Source organism: Prunus persica, chromosome G1 (genome assembly GCF_000346465.2).
Source record: "Prunus persica cultivar Lovell chromosome G1, Prunus_persica_NCBIv2, whole genome shotgun sequence".
NCBI lineage: Eukaryota > Viridiplantae > Streptophyta > Magnoliopsida > Rosales > Rosaceae > Prunus > Prunus persica.
In genome coordinates, this window is record NC_034009.1 from 32,630,770 (window position 1) to 32,649,678 (window position 18,909).

At 38.4% G+C, this 18,909-nt stretch overlaps 3 protein-coding genes across 6 annotated transcripts; 2 read left to right on the top strand and 1 right to left on the bottom strand.

Moving 5' to 3' along the window:
• LOC18789252 (NEDD8-specific protease 1) lies at positions 101–1,917 on the top strand. The gene is made up of 2 exons (XM_007227564.2): positions 101–155; positions 560–1,917. Exon 2 carries the CDS (start codon positions 717–719, stop codon positions 1,869–1,871), a length of 1,155 nt encoding a protein of 384 aa, XP_007227626.1. The 5' UTR covers positions 101–155; positions 560–716; the 3' UTR covers positions 1,872–1,917.
• Positions 4,869–7,223, top strand: LOC18793956 (protein ASPARTIC PROTEASE IN GUARD CELL 2). Its single transcript, XM_020564051.1, has one exon. It carries the CDS (start codon positions 5,320–5,322, stop codon positions 6,949–6,951), a length of 1,632 nt encoding a protein of 543 aa, XP_020419640.1. The 5' UTR covers positions 4,869–5,319; the 3' UTR covers positions 6,952–7,223.
• Positions 8,716–18,214, bottom strand: LOC18793439 (helicase-like transcription factor CHR28). 4 transcript variants are annotated; one of them, XM_020564031.1, is made up of 12 exons: positions 17,909–18,103; positions 16,160–16,293; positions 15,884–16,079; positions 15,237–15,787; positions 14,416–14,487; positions 14,257–14,334; positions 13,241–14,147; positions 12,826–12,956; positions 12,233–12,454; positions 10,384–10,971; positions 9,863–10,072; positions 8,716–9,185 (listed from the first exon to the last, which is right to left on the bottom strand). In XM_020564031.1, the coding sequence occupies exons 2-12, from the start codon at positions 16,268–16,270 to the stop codon at positions 9,081–9,083; spliced, it is 3,171 nt and encodes a 1,056-aa protein (XP_020419620.1). In that variant the 5' UTR covers positions 16,271–16,293; positions 17,909–18,103; the 3' UTR covers positions 8,716–9,080. The 4 variants fall into 4 exon arrangements, with proteins under 4 accessions (XP_020419620.1, XP_020419626.1, XP_020419630.1 ...); XM_020564037.1 differs by having other exon boundaries at positions 8,765–9,185; positions 16,160–16,289; positions 17,909–18,214; XM_020564041.1 differs by lacking the exon at positions 17,909–18,103 and having other exon boundaries at positions 8,765–9,185; positions 15,884–16,036; positions 16,160–16,240.

Here is an 18,909-nt window from a genome sequence, read left to right on the forward strand (position 1 = left end):
TTTTTAATTTCTGGTTTTCCCATAACACCCAGAAAGTTGTGCAAGGCTCCTTTGTACTCTTAAAACAGCAGCAGCAGGAGCAGCTATTTTTCTAGCTAAGCTATTCGATCTCTCGATCTAGATTCACCAGTATTTTATTAATTTCAAGATTTAAGGTAAATACTCGATCATTCTTGTTTTGGTTTTGTATGCCTTTTTCATTATTATGTGTTTATTAAGTAGTATGTATTCATGGATGTCATGACGCCGTCTGTCCAATCCGGCCCACCAAACAGGGCCATAGGCATATATATTTTAGTTCTATCTATGCGCAAACTATAACTATTTGATGTCGAGACTTGCTTGTGCGTAGCCAGAATGTTCAAGCCCGTGCTCAATTCTCCAATAAAACTACCTTTTAGCTAGGTAGCTTTTAAGTTTGATAGCCAAATTATTTGTCCCAATTAATTTCTTCCCACAGTCCACAAATTATGGATTCATTATTATTAGGGTTGAAATCTTGGTAGGTATACATGGATTCATCATTAAGCAAGCTTATGATTATAGACTTGTGTTGCAGATAAGCTTAATTATATATTGATGGAGAAGGAGGAGGGCCACAAATTATGGATTCATTATTATTAGGGTTGAAATCTTGGTAGGTATACATGGATTCATCATTAAGCTAGCTTATGATTATAGACTTGTGTTGCAGATAAGTTTAATTATATATATTGATGGAGGAGGAGGGCTTGACTTATGATAATGTTGTGCTGAGAAGTTGTGACTTGGATCTGCTTAGAGGTCCACATTTCTTAAATGACAGCCTCATTGAATTCTACTTCAGCTATCTTTTTAATTCCCAATTACCAGACGGACATGATGATGATGATGATGATACCCAAATCCACTCGAAATCCAAAGATGACATCCTTCTGGTTCCACCTACACTCTCATATTGGCTAGCAAATTCCCTCGATTCTCAGAGTTTGAAAGGGTTTGAGGAGTCTCATAAGGTAGCCGAAAAGCAACTTGTTATTTTCACGGTCAATAATAATAAAAATGTGAGCCAAATTGATGGGGGAACACATTGGAGCTTGCTGGTGTTTTACAGAAAATCAAATACATTTGTGCATTATGACAGCTTCGGGGGGTTGAATCATTGGGATGCCAGAAAGCTTTATGGAGCAGTTAAACATGTGGGAGGAAGAATTAATATTACCACCTCTTCTTCTATTTCTAAAGCTACTGATACTACTACTACTACTACTACAACATCATCATCTTCTTCTTCTTCGACAATTCGATTTAGAGGTAATCATCACAAAAAATATATGAAAAGGGCAAGGAATATCAGAAGGGTTGGGATGATGTGCAGGGCGCCGCATTGGTTTCTCTATAACTTGATGGTCAAGGGAGTTCATGATGATGATGATGATGATGATGATGATGAAAGGAAAGCAGCAGCCCTTTGGGTGCCTCAGTGTCATCATGGTTACTTGAATACTCCACGTACTAGTAGTTACTATGTTGATGATAACAATGAGCCTTGTTTTAGAGAATTACCGACACCGCGGCAGACAAATCTTTATGATTGTGGTTTATATGTGATGGCCATTGCTAGAGTCATATGTCAATGGTACTGCGCGGGGGCCTCTAGTGCTACTGCTACTGCTACCCACGTGGATGACGAAGACGAAGGCCATGATGCTCGGTTTCCAAACATCATGAAGCATGTTGATAATTCTTTGGAATCGACAATGCGTTCTGAGTTGTTGGTCCTCGTTGAACAACTCAAATCTCATTCTACTGGCCTTGATGATCAGCCGCAGCCGCAGCCCCAACAAACTAGTATTCTATTATGTCATGATGCACTGTGCACAAGCACTTGATGATGAGAAACTAATATGAAGTCAAATTCTTTCTTTCTTTCTAGCTATATACAATACACATACATACATATGATGCATATTTTTCTATCAATATATGCATTGCATACCAAAATTATTATGTGAAGCCAGTGCATGTGCATGCATGCATATGGGGTTTCATAATCATAAGCTGCATAACACCGAATGAGAGTGAGAGTTAGAGAAAAGAGAGATCACTTAGAGGAAGAGACGGAGGCGGCAAAGATTAAATTAAAGGACGATAAGACTACTAAATTTAATTAATTAAAAGTAAGGACAACTTTTAGGTGCTATAATGCTACAATTATTGGAATTAATGAATTAATTATATTCTGTGTGGTAATCCCACTTAATTCTTTGTTTGTTAATTTTCTATGCTATCGGTTTGGTTGGTGTTGTCGTATTAATTCATTATCCCTCCCTCCGTATCTAGTTAATCTCTTGTGGTCCCACAACCCCATCAGCCTCAGACTCAGAGGCTGAATTAATCATGTAGTTGTGAATGAATTGTGCCAAAAGAATGAGCTCAGCCGCCATTATAGTCGATTTATATACGAATTTGCTTTTAAACTAACAATCCACTCACTCGTTCATGGACAAAGGTCGTGCCAATTCTAAATTAACTTCAAATGTTTGCAAGAACTTGTGTGCACCAGAAAGAAACTCAACTTTTCTAATGAGAATCTCTTGCAATCTTCTTTTGCAGGAATTTTAAAATCAAATCAAATCAAGGTACTTAATTTGTTAGTTTTTCATCCCAAGTGCGTTCAATAGTCGTATTCCATTGCATGCAAAGATCTTCGTGGAGAGTTTTGTTTAGTGGTTTGTAGGGGACAACATCTCTCTCTCTCTCTCTCTCTCTCTCTCTCTCTCTCTCTCTGTGTGTGTGTTTAGTAATCATATACTTTCCACTAGAATAATGGAATGGCCATGAATTGATGTTACTGTTGTGCATGCTTGTTTTGTTCATAGTGCGATGGAAAAGTTTATCATGCATGGGGGAGTACTCAACTACTCAATGTACTCATGCATCTTATGCAATCATTATGCATATATATACAAAATGTGAGTAGCTGGTTTGGTCGACCCAAAAATAAAAATAAAAATTCAGACTCCTCGCCACTCACCCCCACAGGAGAAACTCTACACGAGTCAATCAATGGGGATTTGGATTTGGTCAAGAGTGCCTTAATTTTACAACTGAAAATTAATAATCGAATATTGAAATTGCTCGCTTAAGGATGATTATATATGTATTCCACCCTTGATTTCTTTCAATTTACATTTTGCATGCCCTAATACAAGGAACAAGAACATTTGCGTTGAGGAAGTTTACATAAATATTTCGAGGTGTTATATATATGTTCCTCTTTTATTAAGAGATTCTTCAAATAATTTTATTTGACAGGCACTCACCCTTTAGGGTATCTTATAATTTTTTTTTTTCTTTCTAACAATCCAAACCATTTATTTTTTAAGTCTACATTCATAGATCTTCCTTGCAACAAATTAGACAAATCAGAAACCGTTTCGACATCCAATATTATCCTACAAAATCAATGAACTCAATGATTCAAGTAAGTACTAAAATTTTATAACACAGTAGAGTGGTCAAACGATATCGGATTCAAGTAATTTTTTACAAAGATGATATTTGAATGATTATCTAAAACATTGACGTTTGAATTAGTGAAATACAATACGGAGTGGGCCCTATAAGGGTGTCCTTCAAATGAGCTTATTTGAGAGATCCTTCAATAGAAGCTCTTATATATATATATATATAGTCCCAATCTCTTGGACTACAGGGGTCCAAGAGATTCGTAGTCATTCATCATTGGATATTAATCCAATAGTTCAAAAAAGTTTCTTAAAAGAAGTGCAAGTGAGTTCACCGTTGAATTTACATCCAACGGTGAGTGACCACAAATCTCTTAGACCCCTGTAATCCAAGAGATTAGAACTGTATATATATATATATATATATATATATATAACATGCACGTACTCGCTCCTTTATTTTAAATAATGAAAAGCATGAGTAAACCTTCTTATTAGGCTATACATAATCAAGCTTAGTCTAGCTACTACATAATAATGCATGCAGAGAAAGAGAATGTTATATATATCACTCATCTTTCTTTATGTTTTGCTTACAATTAATTAATGTCGTCGGTCTCACTCACTCGTCTACTTAATATTAATTAGTGTCTACCTAAAGTTAATTGAAAAGGCTAGCATGCACTACTTCATTATTTTATTTAATTTTTTTGGTTGTTATAAGCCTCTGTAGGAAATGGTAATACTCATCTTTCCTATAGCACTTTTTAAAGCTCCACTCAGCTCAAGGACCTTAACTAAAGTAGTAGAGAGAATGAATTCTTGGCTTTGGTCTTTACCAAGGAATAAGCAGACACACAAATTTAAGATAGCTAGCTTAGCATATATACAACGTTTGTAACTGTCAACTGATGATGAATGTGTCTCGTGACGAAATGTAAACATTTTACAAGATATCTCAAATATCTAATTAATGTGTCTTTGAGAGTCTGAAGTTATTGCAAAGGTACCGAAATCACAAAATTGCAATTACGTACGTACCCTTCTATCTAGATACACAATTCTTAATGGGTCATGCTAGGGAGACCAACTTTAGATACCAACTTGTGTACCAACTCTCTAATAGAGGTGGAGCCCACCAATACAATGGGTCCCACACTCTATTAGAGAGTTGGTACACAAGTTGGTATCTACAGTTGGTCTCCCTAGCATTTTCCATTCTTAATTGATTATCTGTTTTGATTTGATTATATCTATGCGCATGAGTGACTGATGCCCAAAAAGGCAAAAGAAAGACAATTAAAGTTGAAGAAAGCTAGCAAGCACAGGAGTCAAGATATATCGTACACTTTCCTCCTCTCATAATTACAACTGTCACAAATTAATCCAAAAACTAGAATACAAAAACAAAACCCAATCCTCTCAATCGGAAACATTTGTGTGTAACAAGAATAATACAGTTTTGCTATTTCTAATCAATCACGTTATGTCATGTACTGATAACTTCTTCATTAAACATAACGTAATTGGCCAAAAATAACAAAACAGTGTTATCCCAATATCATATAAGTTTTTCTGCCTCTAACCCGTGGATGAGGGGCAATGCCAATGGGGCCTCACCCTCACTCAATTATTCCAATGCTAGCTAGCTAGCCAGGCCTTGACCTTTTTGTTGCCCTCCTCCATCTCAATTCTCTAGTGCTATATATATGTATAATATATTATATGCATATCCCAAAACGCAAACCGCCTCATAGATACAACCTATATTCCCACCTCCCAATTACTGTTTCAAACCCAAAGCAAGCAAGGTATAGCCAGCTTAATTAATTTACATTGTCAATTTGAAGCTAGCTGGCTAACAGAAACCATGGTAGCCGTACGTGTGAAGCAAGCAGTAGCGGTACTAGTTAAAGTGGCTGCAGTGCTGCTCTTCTTCTTCCTAATTGGCGGCTGCGCCACCACCACCGCCACCGCTACCTCCACCATCCGCAGTACTATTACTTACCCAGAGTTTCAGGAGTTGAACGTAAAAGAAACCATAGCGGGGACCAAAATGAATATCGGGCCACCTACGGCAGCTGCACGCAACGTCACAAGCAGCAGCAGCAGCAGCCCCACCACCACTGCCAGTACTAGCGATAGTGGGGGAGGAGGAGGAGGAAAATGGAAGGTGAAGGTGGTTCACAGAGACACGATATCATTACAATCTCACCGGAACGGCGGCGGCCATACCCATGCCCACGTTTTCCATGCACGCATGAAAAGGGATGCAAAGAGGGTTGCTAGCCTTGTGCGGCGCCTAAGTCATCGTATAAGCAGCAGCAGCAACAGCAGCACCATTGATGAGGAGGAGGAGAAGGAGGAGGAGAAGGGTTTCGGGTCGGAAGTGGTGTCGGGTATGGAGCAAGGGAGTGGAGAATACTTCGTTCGGATCGGAGTGGGGAGCCCTCCAAGAAGCCAATACATAGTGATTGACTCCGGAAGTGATATCGTTTGGGTCCAGTGTCAACCTTGTAGCCAGTGTTACCACCAGTCCGACCCGATCTTTGACCCAGCCCATTCTGCTTCTTATATGGGAGTCTCCTGCAGCTCCTCAGTCTGCGGCCACCTCCAGAACCCTGGCTGCCATGCGGGTCGATGCCGCTACGAGGCCTCCTACGGGGACGGGTCCTATACGGAGGGCACGCTTGCCCTCGAGACTCTTACGTTGGGGAGCACCCTCATCCAGAACGTGGCCATCGGCTGCGGCCATATGAATCGGGGCATGTTTGTGGGAGCCGCTGGTCTTTTGGGGCTTGGGGGTGGGCCCATGTCTTTTGTGGGTCAGCTCGCCGGCCAGACCGGCGGTGCTTTTACTTACTGCTTAGTTAGCCGGGCCCGCCGCAGTGGTACTGCTAGTGACACTGACGACGCAGCAGCAGCAAGCGAATTGGGCGGCGGAGGAGGAGGGTCTATTGAGTTCGGGCGGGAGGCGATGCCCGTGGGTGCTGCGTGGGTCCCTCTGATCCGGAACCCACGGGCCCCGAGTTTTTATTTTGTGGGCCTTGCGGGTCTTGGGGTTGGAGGGATGCGGGTACCCATATCGGAAGACATATTCGGGCAAAGCGAAGGAGGGGTTGTGATGGACACGGGCACCGCCGTCACAAGGTTCCCGACGGTGGCTTATGAGGCGTTCCGGGACGCTTTCGTTCAGCAGACCTCCAACCTCCCTCGCCTCTCCTCGGGAGTCTCCATCTTTGACACTTGCTACGACCTCAACGGTTTCGTGTCGGTTCGGGTGCCCACCGTTTCGTTTTATTTCTCGGGTGCGGGTGGACCCATCCTCACCCTTCCGGCCAGCAATTTTCTAATTCCGGTGGATGACAAGGGCAGTTTTTGCTTTGCATTTGCTCCTTCCCCATCCGGGCTTTCCATAATAGGCAACATTCAGCAAGAGGGCATCCAGATTTCATTCGATGGAGCCAATGGTTTTGTGGGATTCGGACCCAATGTCTGCTAATTACCATATAATATTACATTACGGTACCTAGCTATTAATACATATATGGTAATTAATATTTCCAGTTGAGTAGATTATATTATAGATGATAGATAGCCATTCTCTTTTATTTAGTTAAACCTTGATGAAGAAGAACTTACTAGAATATATCATGGAGGGGGTGGCTCTTGTCCGTGTGTGAATGTGAATGTATGACAAATGTAATAGTAATATTCTTATGGACCAGGACCAAATTTCTAAAAATAAAAAAGTATTGCTTTTCACCTTTTCAATTTTTAACCTTTCACTTGAAGAGAAAACTGAAAAGGGCGGAAAATTAGCGGGGGTAGTTATGAATTATTAAATGAATGTGAAGACAGTCCTCAAAAGAATCACAAAGGTCATTCATTATTGCATTCGCTACTATGCTAAGTCTACCAGACAACACTTGGGGTTGCCTTTCTTTAGTGTGTGTTTTGTGTGAACTACTAAAGGAATGAGGATCCAAGAGAGCCCTTCCTCGACGAGAAACAATTGTGTGAAACGGGTTGTTTTGCTAAACTCGGTCTGTAATGACATGTCATGCGTGATAACTTATCTTCTTTACAGTATGTGATTAGTAGGCTTCTAGCATGCTGCTGACTGTTTGTAGTGTTGGAGTCGTGATCATGAGCTGAGGGAGCCACCACCGTTTCGGACATGTGACACCAACAATCAATCACCACCTTTGGCCTTTGGCCTTTGGTCTTTGGCTTTGGTGCGTGTGACCCAAGTTGGGGTGCATTCAAGCAATGACTTTTACAAAGGCATTCATTCATTCGTTGATTCACTCACTTTTTTCCTCTTTTTGCAACATTCATTATAAGTGAAGTGACTAGATTATTTTACTTTTCAGATTAGGGCCAGGCCGGGCCAGGGATATCATATTAGGAACCAAAAATGAAGTTACTTTGTAATAATAATACCATAAAAAGTAAGTTGATCTTGATTTGATACTACTAGCACTAGTACTAACCACATACCATTTCATTTTGATTTTAATGACTTAATTAATCAGGTTTATCAAGTATCATCAATGCAATATCAATACAGAAGAATGAATGAACAAATACAGGACATGCCTGTGAGATCACTTTCCCCACATTACTAATAGGCCCACCACCACTAAAGTCAGAATTTGTTGGTGAAATGTGGGAAAAAGTAAGGGAATCAAAATAAAAGTAATAATATGATTTGACTGACTGACTGGATTTTGTCCATGATCTGCTGCTTTCCTCAATCCTTCGGCTTGGGTTGGGATATACTTGAATTTTTTCTTTCGGAATTAGCACAACCCAGTTTCCTTTCCACGGCACCCCACCCATGCACCCATGCACCCATGCACCCATGCAAGCATGTCATGTCAGTCTCCCTTTTTATTCACACAAATCTAATCCTTCAGCTTATATTCAATGCCTAAAAACGAACCAAATATGAAAAAAGATTACTTACTGACTCTATTGCTTAACTAGTGTAGTAGCATTTATTTCCAGTGGGAAACCAAACCACTAATAGCTACTGTCAGCTCTTTCTTCGACACTTTTCACTTTCCTCCACTCCACTCCGCATTGCATTGCGTCTCATTTCCTATAACTCAACTAGACAAATCGAAAATGTCCCATCCCATTGCAAGTAACAACCAATGATGATGAGGAGGTCCGTATCTTACATTTTTCCTTCCTCTTCCTCTTCCTCTTCTGTTGTTCACAACATTTGATCTTCTCTCTTGTGAACAGGCAGCAAGCATTAATATCACATAAGCAACATTTTATATTCATTATTATATGAACAAAACTAAATCAAAGCAAGGTATACTAGAGTCTTTTGTACAATAAAATAGATTAGAATATTTACAGCCACCCTACGGGTGCTGCTACCCAGCACTTGAGGGGAACAAAAAATGCCTTCTTTGGCCTGGGAAGTCAAAAAACGGACGCAGGTTAGGATGCACATCTGTCTACACCCATGACAGAGCCTACATCAACCGGCTCTGCTACCACATATTTCATGTATCCTTCATTAATCAGGATCCCGATTCATAATTCTCTATAATTGTTTCTAGACAACCCTTGATACAGCAAAAATACTTGAGCCTGAGCCTTCCTTGTGTTCTAAACCATAAATAGGTATCTGAGATCCTCAACTGTCAGACGTGCGGCAGAGCCCCCACTATGATCTTCGCCAAAAGCAGACGCAACCATTTTTCTCTTCTCTTCCTGCAGAACAGCGAGTAAAACAAAAATTATTAGAACTAGGGTCTGACATATCTGTCTACATTATTTCATCTGTGAGCCTAAAAGATACGTAAACATAACAGAAAAATAGTTTCCTTTTCTCTTTAATCTTTCTGGCTGCTATCTAAAATGATAAAACTTCAAAAGCCTGACTTTTAGCATAACGAATAGAGTGATGCTATCAATCAAGGCAAGACATACAGGACATGAATTTGATTTAGAGTTTGACAACACAGTAGCTTTTTTTTTTTTTGGTCCAAGACAACACAGTAGCTTAGACCATCTAACAAGAGATCTTACCTATTACTCTCTCTCTCCCCCTCTCTTACACACACTCACACACGTTCGCGTATACATATGCATTCTCTTCTCATACTGATTTGGACCATTGATCAAATTGATTTTCACATTACAGGAATTGATAACAAAGGCTTGTGAAGGTTTCAGAAGACTTGCAAAGAGGTGAGAGAGAACGAAACACATGGAGAGCAACCAAAAGTAATTATCTTGAGTCCAGGAATTTATTTTTAATACTCGTAAAATGTTCTTACACCAGATACGGTTTTAAGGAACCCATCCTATAGAAATCAGAATTAGAGGGGAAAAAAAATGCAGCAGCAGTACAAATCCAATATTCAATAGTAAGTAAAAGATCATACCTGTAGAGCTAATATCCTGTCCTCCACTGTATCCTTAATAGTGAGACGTGTTACAGTAACAGGTCGAGTCTGTCCAATTCTATGTGCCCGATCAACAGCTTGATCTTCAGTAGTTGGATTCCACCACAGGTCCAAAAGGATAACATGGCATGCAGCAACCATGTTCAGACCAAGGTTTCCTGCCTTTAGGGACATAAGCATAACAGTGATCTGCAATATATTTCAATCATCAAGATGTTAAAATTAATAACCAGATTGAGGCGGTAAACGGGTTAGTCATGCAGTGTTGACAATTCTTCATATAAAAGTACAACACTAAAGCACATATAGTTCAGTGCTATTTCAACATCTCACATCCACAGATACGCATTCTAACCAAAATATCCGTATGAGGTTCAGGTTTTCCCACCTTGCCCTTTTTTTGTCAAACCCAACTTGCACATTTAAAAGAAAGAAAACATGATGAACACAGAAGCAGTTATGGATTATTTTGAGCAATTCATCAAGGTAAGGACCAAAACCTCCGGATCAGTGTTGAAATCTTTGACACCCCTGTCTCTTGATGCCAGACTCATTGTACCATCAAGCCTTCTGTACTGTATACAATATTGGTTCAGTGATGTTTCAACTAAATCCAACATGCTAGTCCATTGGGAGAAAATAATTGCTTTTATTGGTCCATCATTTGGGGAGTTTGAAACTACTGTTGTGTGCTTTACAACATCAACACCTGAATAGCTACTATCTGTGATTTCGGTTCCAAAATAAGGGTCTCCATTGCGTCCAGTAGAGTTGTACGTTTCCGAATTTGAGTCGTTTAATTGGCAATGCGACTGCAAAATCTTAATAACAGCTCTGATTTTAGAGGAACTATACTCATTCTGTACCACAATTGATTTCTCATCCGACCGAGAATTCATTGAACTACCATCAAGATCATTAGATAGGCAACTTATGAGAGTGGATTTGGAGAAGACGTTATCAGGACCAACTTGTTCTTTACATTCAATAGCAGGGCACATATTGTCATCACCCGTCAAATATTCTGAAACACACTGATAGCAGAAAACATGGCCACACATAGTAACAACAGGGTCTTCAGGTGGATCCTGCGAATAGTAAAAAAGCAAAACTAAGAACTGTCCTAGGCAATTTCTTAAAATTTAGAATTTAAAAAAATAAATAAAAACTAGAAAGAAGACTATGTTCTAACAACTAACAAGCTTGCAAGATGGTTGTCGTATACATTAACTGATTCTTGGGCAAATGGGTATTATCTACAAACAAAAATCTGACCCAAAAAAAAAAGCATGAACAAAAAAATATCAGTTAAATAAGCTAAGTGTTCTATCTTCGTAAAGCCAGGATAGGGAGAGAGAAAAAGGATCAACATCAAGAGCAAAAAAGCATCATATTTTGCTCTCAGGTTGGTATATTACTTCGCATAATTTTTCCGCAACCTTTTGATAAAAAAATTACATAAAATGTAAGAGGAAGTGTGAAGTTGCAGGTAGGTGATTCAGGTGTAAAAGATCCATGGCAGAAAAACCATCGATGTGAGATGTGACGTTGGAAGGGTAAACATTTTCCTATTGTCCCCTAATGCATCAGATTTTAGTTCTGTTATTTTGTCATTTGGCATGAAGTTATGGTTGTCATGATTAAGAATGACACCATTCCATATACTTACCAAATAGTTATCGCACGACCAACAAAATGTTAATTAGTGAAAGGAAAAGTTTAAGTCTATCAACCCATCAAACGTAATTTTAGTTTAATATTTGCTACTTATTTTTAATTTAATTCAATTTATATTTCTGTATAAGTAATATGCAATAGAAAAAGTCAATTGGCACACATGTTAGTGAGTGTCAAGAGACTAGTAATTTATAAGGGGAAAAAATAGAAAAGGAGAAAATAACTTTCTTTAAGTCCCATGCAACTCACAGTACACTTCCTATAACCCAACATGTGCATCTCAATAGCATATATATTCACGTATGAAAAATAACACCGGAAAATAACAAAAGTAAGAAAACAAATCGCGCTGATTCAATTTCAAACTAACCTGAAACGCTGATACCATTTTCACTTAGGAATAACAAGCAAGCACTGTGTATCTCCTATAATTGGCTGAGCCCCTAATTAAAGTATATAATACTAAAACTATATCCTAGCAGAAGAAATATGTGGAGTCATCACAAAAATTAACAGGCAGTCATCACAGCCTCCCTGCTGTGCACGATGTAGCTGATCAAATCCGAAAACAGATGTTTTGTAGTCTTCTCTAACATAATTTATGTATATAGATTTACAGGCTTTTATAAGCTACAAATGAAAAATGAGGGGGTAGGTTTAAAGAAAGCTCACATTGCATACACGACAAAGGGCCAAGGAAGTTTCCAGGAGATGCAGTAGATCCAAAAGCATATCCCTAGGAAGTTGCCTTGCCATTTTCACAGAATCTTTCCCAACACAGTCAGAGTCATATCCTTTAACAAGCAGTGGATGGTCACAAGCCTGCCGGAGGCGCAAAAGCATCAAAAGGATATTTGCATAGTTTTGATTAACTGTCCCAGCAGCAGCATATGCCTGCAAGATACAATAGAAATCAGCATACTAGAGTGTATAAACCTGGATTGAATTTTCATGAGATCACAACAAGAATCTTCCTCAAAACTGCAGGTTGGTTATATTTATACCATGGAGTTCCTACCCGTACCATTTTGCAATAAATATAATTTTCCTCAAAAAGTCAACAAAGTAGTATTGGGCCCATTAGAAACATCACACATCTATTTTTCCTTTAATAAATCTATTACCAGCATTTTCCAATTACAACTAAAAACCCTCAAAAGATAAGTAAGATGAATACCTCTTAAAAAATAAAGAAGATGAATACAGTACAAAACAGTCAGACAGCACTGCCTCAAGTAGAATAAATAAAACAAAATGAAATGCACCTTGAATTTAGTGCGTGAATCAGCTTCTAGCTTGGTATAGAAGGCCCGCTCCTCAGATGAGAACTCCACTTTACTCAAATGTATTGTTTTTGGCGGTAATTCAATTATAGGTTGCCCATCGATCAATGTTCCTACATAGAATAACTAAGTATGATAAGCACCAAATAGTAATTCGAAGTCCAAAATTTCAAACTAGACAAGCACACCCACATTAGTACGCAGTATTGGAAGAACAACATAGCAGACATTTTATTAATAGATCAACATATGTAGTCACAAAAAACTATCAATAACATATCTGTACAAAACAAACCAATATCTAAAGAACTAGAATAAATTTATTAGATGAAAAACTACACCATAAAATCAACTACTGACTATCAAGAAAATCAAATAACCAGAACAAAATTTTCACCTTTTGTTCGACGCAACATTATAGCCCTCAGAACTGCTTGGAGCTTCTTGTAACCGTGGATTGAATTTCTCGATATTGGAACCTTAATGGTACTGTAAAATGACTTATATACAGCATAGGGATCATATTTCAGAAATCTGAAGTAGCTGTATAAATCATCAATTGCATTTTGTATAGGTGTACCGGACAAACACCACCTTCTTTTGGCTCGAAGGCTACAGCAGGCTCTAGCCACTTGAGTTCTGTGATTCTTAATTGTCTGAGCTTCATCCAGTATCACCCTAAACCAACCCACTCTTGCAAGGGGACCAGAACTGCAATCAAAAGAGGAACTATCAATTCCTTTTCTGCCCTTCTTTCCCTTCTTACTAACAACAGGAGCCTTTTTTCTCTTCTTATTAATTGAAAATTCAGAAGATATTCCATATTTTTCCCCATTTTTCTCATCAGATTCATCATCATCAACTAAAGGTTGTTTCGGGACTTCATTTGTTACAATAGAATATGTCGTGAGAACCACATCATAGCCAGCCAGTTCTTCAGGATTCTTTGTCCTGCTGCCTCCATGATAAATAAGGACACGCAGCTTTGCTTCCTCTGCGACCTTATCATCCAGCTCCCTAGCCCACTGTCGAAGAACACTTGCTGGACACACAACCAATGTACCTGCTGCTGGCCTCTGCTTTTTGAATGACCGTGCAGATGTACTAACTTCTGGAGTTGATCGAATATCATCAGATTCCTCAGTCTTGTTGACTGTATCTAAACCACCACTGCCATTGTCCTCATCATCATCCAAATTTAAAGCTTCAGTTTTATGATTGCCTAAATCTTTAGATTTTGATTGTGAATCCAAAAACCTCTGCATTTGTATAAGGGCAATCATTGAGATAGTCTTACCAAGGCCCTGTAAGATAAAAGCGTTATGAATCCATGTAAAGCATACATATAAAATTGTTAGCCAAGTATCTAAAAATAAGCTAGAGCTACAGGTCAGAAGACTATTATTGAATTACCTGATCATCTGCTAAGATTCCACCTAGACAATGCAGACTTCTAGTTTCCTTTTGAAGCATCCATGCCAAAGCAATTTTCTGTGATGTAAATTTATTTGAGTTAAAAAACACATATTCATCAAAATGATGGAACGAATTAAAATAGATAGAGAGAAACACCTGATGTCGTAGAAGAGGGACCGACAAAAGACCATCAGGTAGAGTAGCTTCAACTTTTGGTTGATTGAGATCCTGCAAGAACCAAACTTCCTTACCACTTCAAAGAGGATTCATTGTGTCAAACTCGGATAAGAATATCTAGAACCAATCTTATTCCACGTATTATATTTAAGATATCACGAAAACACACAAGTAACTATTGTGAACACTGCTATGTTCAGCCATTTCACAAAAGCTTGTTTGTCATAAGTTTACTATTTGCTTAACAAGTTCATTCTTCAGAGTCACAATTTAGTAGTAGCAGAAGGATTTCACCAAATTCTAAGGAGGTGGCATAGCAGTAAAAAGAAATGGGTAAAACGGGATTAGGAATAGACTGAGAAGTAACCAGATCTTCAAAACTCACTCTATGTAGGTTCACTTCAAACTGGCTTAGAAAATAAAAGGAGAAAGAAGGAAAGATGGAACATGAGAAAGGACCAAATTTAGGTTCCCTTCCAAACTGGTTTTGACCCCAAAATTCGTACAATGAAAATGAATTTTTAATTACCATAAGATTACCAAACAACATTCATTTTTTAAAACATGCGATACCACACATGCTGGCCCCGTTCTTGGGTTTCCATACATACAAGGCTCTTCTATACCTAACCATTTTTATTTTAATAAATCTCACAAAAGAATCAAGAACAAAACATATATCATACCAAAAATTACAAAAATAAGCCAAGTACACAATGGACTCATATAAAACACGAAAAGATCCAGATCCTATTTACACTGTGCAGGTATTTGAAACAATGTTATGCCCGTAGAAATACCTCTAGTGCTGCTTGATATATCAGTCTCTCATCACTATCAGTGACCCTTTCTTCACCTATGCCAGGATGGTATGGGGGGTCACTTGAACTAGCAAACTGTGAAGTAGAAAATGACTTTCCATGCATGAAAGTGGGGGGCAGGACCCTACTCCCACTGCTCTCAGGCCTAACAAATTCATTGGCATTGCCCCTGGTAGAATGGTCTCTCATAAATCCCTTGCCATTGGTTCCATAAGTATCACCAAACTGACTGTGGGCCATGTTATCTCTTGCATTCTGCAGAGATGGGGGAAGGGTCCTCTTCAAATCCCGTTGGGATGAGATTTTCTCATAGTCCTTAACAGAAATATTAGCGATTCGTGAATCCTGAGGCTGTTCCAAATTTCCAAAATGTGCTCGAGCAGCCTGTCGACTTGAGGTTCTTATGTCATCGCTTGAACTGGGATGAAACTTCTGTTTCACCTGTGCATGGTGATTAAAATTAGGAGAGCTTCCATTAGAAGCATATGCTCTTCTAGGAGAAGGCACCTTTCTAGACTGCCCAGCATAATCTGAAAATTTCATTAATTCTCATGTAATTAATAATACATAAACTTAACTTTAAACATGGGCAGGGCAGGCTCTTAAAATACAAAACCCAGTCTAACCTTTACTCGGATTTGAGCCAGTTCCAGATGCCCAAGGTGGAAGAATTCTACTGTTGACAGATTCCCTTTCTTCCCTCTCTGTTTCACTATCAGATGAACTAATATCTATAAACTCCCTTTGATCCATGAAGGTTGAAAGTTGAGTTTCCCTTTCTTCAACCAATTTAGAAAGAGAGTTCCTTGAAGGTAAGCCAATCTAAAATCACAAAGTATTGCTGAAATCTCATGGTGCAGCAACATAACCAGAGGAGCAACATATTTATTAAAATGACTCACCACATCCGCGCAATTCTTTGAGATTAAACTGCCAACCAATCCACTTAAAAAGGAGCAATATCTCCAAGTTGAATAAAAAAAATCATGAAGATAATCCGCATGACCAAACATCTAAGCAGCTGCATCCCCTCTTCCTTCAAAATCAGAAGATTAATAAGTTGAGCAGATTAAGCCGCAGTAAAAAACTTGATTTTGGAAACCTCTTGCATGGGAATGAAATATTTTGAAGTTCATAGAAACAGATGCAAAAAGGAAGGTGGATTAGTTTATCTGGAATCTTAAAAATACACACACAGAGATTATATATATACAGTGAGCTTCTATTAAGGGATTCCTCAAATAAGCTTATTTGAGGGACACCCTTGTAGGGCTCACTCCGCATTGCATTTCGCTAATCCAAACCCTCTATTTTTTAGATAATCATTCAAAGATCATCTCTACAAAAAATCAATTGAATCCGATATCATTTGACCACTGAATTGAGTTATTGAAATTTTAGTACTTTCTAGAAGCACCGTGTTCATTGATTTTGTAGGACACAATTGGATGTCTAAACGGTTTCCGATTTGTCTAATTTTTTGCAAGGATGATCTGTGAATGAAGACCTAAAAAATAGATGGTTTAGATCGTTGAAAAAAAATTCGTAGGATACCCTAAACGGTGTCCCTCAAATATTATTTGAGGGATCCCTCAATAGGATACCCTAAAGGGTGTCCCCCAAATATATGTATGTATGTATGTATGTATAACCACTACATATCAACAATGTATTTTACAAAGATAAGAACTAGAATACAACATTACATGGCTGTGCATGAAATTCAGGCAATCATTTGGACTACAAGTCAGTAGGATAAGGTCATAAATGTTATTGGCTGAACTGATAAGACTACAGCATAGGTCAGCACTAATTTAAGTTTACATATAACATCATATAACATTTAAAAAACAAAAAGGAAATAAGTGCCATTTAACATGAATTTCAAAAGAAATGAAATCGAGGTCTGGATAGACTATAATATAAGCAGGTTGATTCTAATTATAAATGAAACTAGGTTGATTCTGATTAAATAAATAAAAAAGAAGAAGATTTTGCCAAAGAGAATGCAAGCTGATGAACCCTCGGATCCAGAGGTTAGTAGCATTACATAGGACCACACTCTTTTGCTGTTAACAGGATAAGAGTGATACAGAAGCAGACACAAGTATACCAAAAATCATGTGCTAATAGAAAAAGCGAGATCCTTGAGGAAGTTGCATTATCAGTTGCTCATTAGTCACTACTTGACTTTATATCTAGATATCTATATGTGGTAAGAACTAAGCATATATCCACTAGAGTAATTCAATTGATTGACTAAGATAATATAGACAAACTTAATGTTTTTGCATTATCTCTGTAGTTTCCTAGCAGGAACTCAAAAAGTGTTGTAGAGTGCTAACTAGTGAACTCTGATTTTAGTAAAACCAAAAGGCTAAAACTTTGAATAGGGAGAGAGACCCTAATTAAAAACCCTACAAACCTTTCAAGAATTCAACGATTTCCATAGGGATAACAAGTGCCCAACAATATTTATGTTAAACCCACTAAGAAAAAAGATAAATTGAAAAAACAAAGCATGCAGTGGGTAAAAAAACAAGATGATAAGCGAAGCCATCTTGGTTCTTGGTTCATGAAACTGAACCCAAAGTTCAAAACTTTACCCGGTCAAATATAGAGGAAATAGGAATGAGGAAGGGAAACCATACCTGTAAAGTTGTAATGGCTGATTCTCATTGCAGTGCTCCCCACTGTTTATAGGGTTTACAGTGGAGAAGATGGACGGAGACACAGCCAACGGTAGCGTTTAGAACAATGAAAGGCTGTTTTTTTTTTTTTTTTTTTGGGGTGAACTGGGATGGAAAGAGATCTTGTATTACGAACGAGAGTATCACCCCAAAAAAAAAATATTTAAAATTTAAAATAGTGCCTGAGTTAATAAATACGGAAGAAAAAAAAAAAGTCTTCAACGTGCTTCTTTGGTTCTGGTGTTGAAAAACTTTGATCAGGACGACCTTCAACATATTTAACTAATGACTTTACTGCAAAAAAAGTTAATAAATAATTTGTTTTGTATTCGCATAATCATTTTGTTTCACGCCTTATTCAATTCAATTTTTTTTATATAAAAAAAAACATCATAAATCCAGATCCGAACCATTGTTCGTTTGTTACAGTAGGAAAAGTAGATGGGCTGAGTCTAGAAGAAGCCCACTATCTGAGAGATGGTGGGCTGAGTTGTGAGTTTGTGTCGTGTGTGAGTTCAGTTCAGTTCAGTTCAGTTCAGTTCCAACGACATTGGATTGTTACTTTACTTTTGCCCTTTCTTTCTTTCCGTTGTCTACTTTCGAAGAAGAAAAACCGACCTGTTCCTATCCATGATGCCATGCCATGCAAGCGTGGGTTGATGGGGCCGGGTATGAAATGAAAGAATGATGAACATCCTAAAGCCCAGCCCAACCCAACCCAATGCATGAATGTCAGCATCAAGCAGCATATAATATGTGCGAGAAAAGAACTCTAAGAATAGGCCCAACCCAACTATCTCATCAAAACCAGGGAGAGACAAATCGTTAAATCTACACCGTCAGTCAATACACACTAATAGCAATTGGGGAAACGGACGGTAGAGACATACACAAGTCATCGATCCGCGCCAACTGAAGATGGCGGGGTTCTAATAATTGTTTTGGCGGCAACCAATTTTCCC